At 46.1% G+C, this 2,477-nt stretch overlaps 1 protein-coding gene across 1 annotated transcript; it reads left to right on the top strand.

Annotated features, from left to right (window-relative positions):
- Window positions 1–584: 584 nt before the first annotated feature.
- On the top strand, window positions 585–1,538 carry OR6Q1 (olfactory receptor family 6 subfamily Q member 1). The gene has a single exon (XM_070052381.2). It carries the CDS (start codon window positions 585–587, stop codon window positions 1,536–1,538), a length of 954 nt encoding a protein of 317 aa, XP_069908482.2.
- The last annotated feature ends 939 nt before the right edge of the window (window positions 1,539–2,477 follow it).

The raw sequence follows: 2,477 nt of genomic DNA, 5'->3' as shown, positions 1-2,477 counted from the left end.
TCTCTATTCTTGGGGAAGTCAACACATAAAAATTTCCTCTTATACTTATTGATTAGAATGTGATGCTAAGTGCATTATCAGGATTATCTAATTTAAAAGTTCACAATAGCTATCAATTAGGTTCTGTTATATTTTAAGCAAAATATACTTGCTGTGGAAGTCAAACTCATAACCTCTAGGGTAAACTGTATCTACTTAAATTTTCCCAAGTGCACATTATTCTCTCTGGTAGCTAGGATTTTATATTTACTATGTCCTCTCTACTTCTCTACCTTTTATCTCATAAAGTTATACTTCTTTTTCAGGTTCCAGCTTTAGACAGCTCTTCCTCTGGGAAGACATCTCAAGACAAGTGGAGCTTTTCTGCTATTTCCTCCCATGACATTATTATTCCTATCCAGCACTTTTCATTTTACACTGAAATGTGTATCTCACAGATTATAAATTCTTTGAAGGTAGGGCCAGTGTCTTGCTCTGCGTTCCTCTTCTGAAGGGAAAAGTGTTTTAGCACAACATTCTTTCTGTGTCCCTTTGAGCTCTCATTGTCTATGAGGCTATGAGTCTACTGAGCCCTCATCACACACATGCAGTCATACACCCTAAACTGGACCCAGGTAACAGAGTTTGTCATGGTGGGTTTTGCTGGGGTGCATGAAGCACGTCTCTTCTTCTTCTTGCTGTTCCTCACCATGTACTTGTTCACCTTGGCAGAGAACTTGGCCATCATCTTAGTGGTGGGCTTGGAGCACCGGCTATGGAGACCCATGTACTTCTTCCTGACACATTTGTCCTGCCTTGAGATCTTGTATACCTCAGTCACGGTGCCCAAGATGCTGGCGGGTTTTATTGGTGTGGATGGGGGCAAGAATATCTCCTTTGCTGGCTGCCTGGCCCAACTCTTCATTTTCACCTTCCTTGGGGCAACTGAGTGTTTCCTATTGGCTGCCATGGCCTATGACCGCTATGTGGCCATTTGTATGCCTCTGCACTATGGGGCCTTGGTGTCCTGGGGCACCTGTATCCGCCTGGCAGTTGCTTGCTGGCTGGTAGGCTTCCTCACACCCATTTTGCCCATCTATCTCATGTCTCAACTGACATTTTGTGGCCCCAATATTGTTGACCACTTCTTCTGTGATGCCTCACCCCTGCTAGCCTTATCCTGTTCGGATGTCACCCTGAAAGAGACTGTGGATTTCCTGGTGTCTCTGACTGTGCTCCTGGTCTCCTCCACGGTCATTGCTGTGTCTTATGGCAACATTGTGTGGACGCTGCTGCACATTCGCTCAGCGGCTGAGCGCTGGAAGGCCTTCTCCACATGCGCAGCTCACTTGACTGTGGTGAGCCTCTTCTATGGTACTCTTTTCTTCATGTACGTCCGGACCAAGGTGGCCTCCTCCATCAACTTCAACAAGGTGGTGTCTGTCTTCTACTCCATTGTTACGCCAATGCTCAACCCACTCATCTACAGTCTGCGGAACAAGGAGGTGAAGGGAGCCTTGGGCCGAGCCTTTTCCTTCAAGTCTTGGAAGAGGCAGTGAGGAGGTGGGTGGGTGAGGATGTAGTTTCCTTACATTGGAGGATTGTGGAGAGAGACCATGGCCTGGGTAGAAAGGAGTCATGAATTTCATAGTAATTAAAGTGGTAAACTGCTGTAACAAGGGATACTTAACTATTTTGTAGTTTAATGAATGAAGGAGATTTTGTCTTTCTGGAAAGAGACCATAAGTGGTTCAGGTTAATGGGTGGCTCTGCTCAATAGGCATTCAAGGATACAAGTTCCTTCCATCTTGTAAGGTCAACATCCTCCGGATATTGGCAAAGTAAGCCTTGCAGGCTAAATCTGACTCAGTTGTTGATTTTTTTTTTTTTTGATAGGTAGAGTTATAGACAGTGAGAGAGAGACAGAGAGAAAGGTCCTCCCTCCTCTGGTTCACTCCCCAAATGGCCACCATGGGTGGCGCTGCACCGATCCAAAGCCAGGAGTCAGCCCACTCATCCCTCCCCCCGTCTCCCATGAGGGTGCAGGGGCCCAAGAACCTGGGCCATCCTCCACTGCCTTCCCGGGCCACAGCAGAGAGCAGGACTAGAAGAGGAGCAGGGACCAGAACCTGGTGCCCACATGGGATGCCGGCGCCGCAGGAGGAGGATTAACCAAGTGATCCATGGTGCCAGCCCCTCAGTAGTTGATTTTTAGTGGCCTGTGAACTAAGATGGTTTTTATACTTTTAAATGGTTGACAACAAGGAAAAGAACAATAAAGTTTCATGGCACACAGAAGTTCCGCCACAGAAGTTCCAATGTCAGGGGATAAAAATCAAGTTTTATTAGAACACATTCACACCTATATGTATTATCTATGGCTGCTTTTTGCTCCAGTAGCAGAATTGAGTAGCTATGACAAACAATTAGCCAACCTCCTGTGTAGGGTCTTCTTGTTATTTACATGGTCAATTCTAAGTTTACTGGGAGGGAATGGT

Source organism: Oryctolagus cuniculus, chromosome 1, assembly GCF_051225735.1.
Source record: "Oryctolagus cuniculus isolate XC-2025 breed Fujian yellow rabbit chromosome 1, ASM5122573v1, whole genome shotgun sequence".
Classification (NCBI taxonomy): domain Eukaryota; kingdom Metazoa; phylum Chordata; class Mammalia; order Lagomorpha; family Leporidae; genus Oryctolagus; species Oryctolagus cuniculus.
Note: the sequence above shows the minus strand (reverse complement) of the source record. Positions and strands in the feature narration are given on the sequence as shown.

Coding starts and splice junctions, on each gene's coding strand:
- OR6Q1 (XM_070052381.2), top strand. CDS start 585: ATGCAGTCATACACCCTAAACTGGACCCAGGTAACAGAGTTTGTCATG.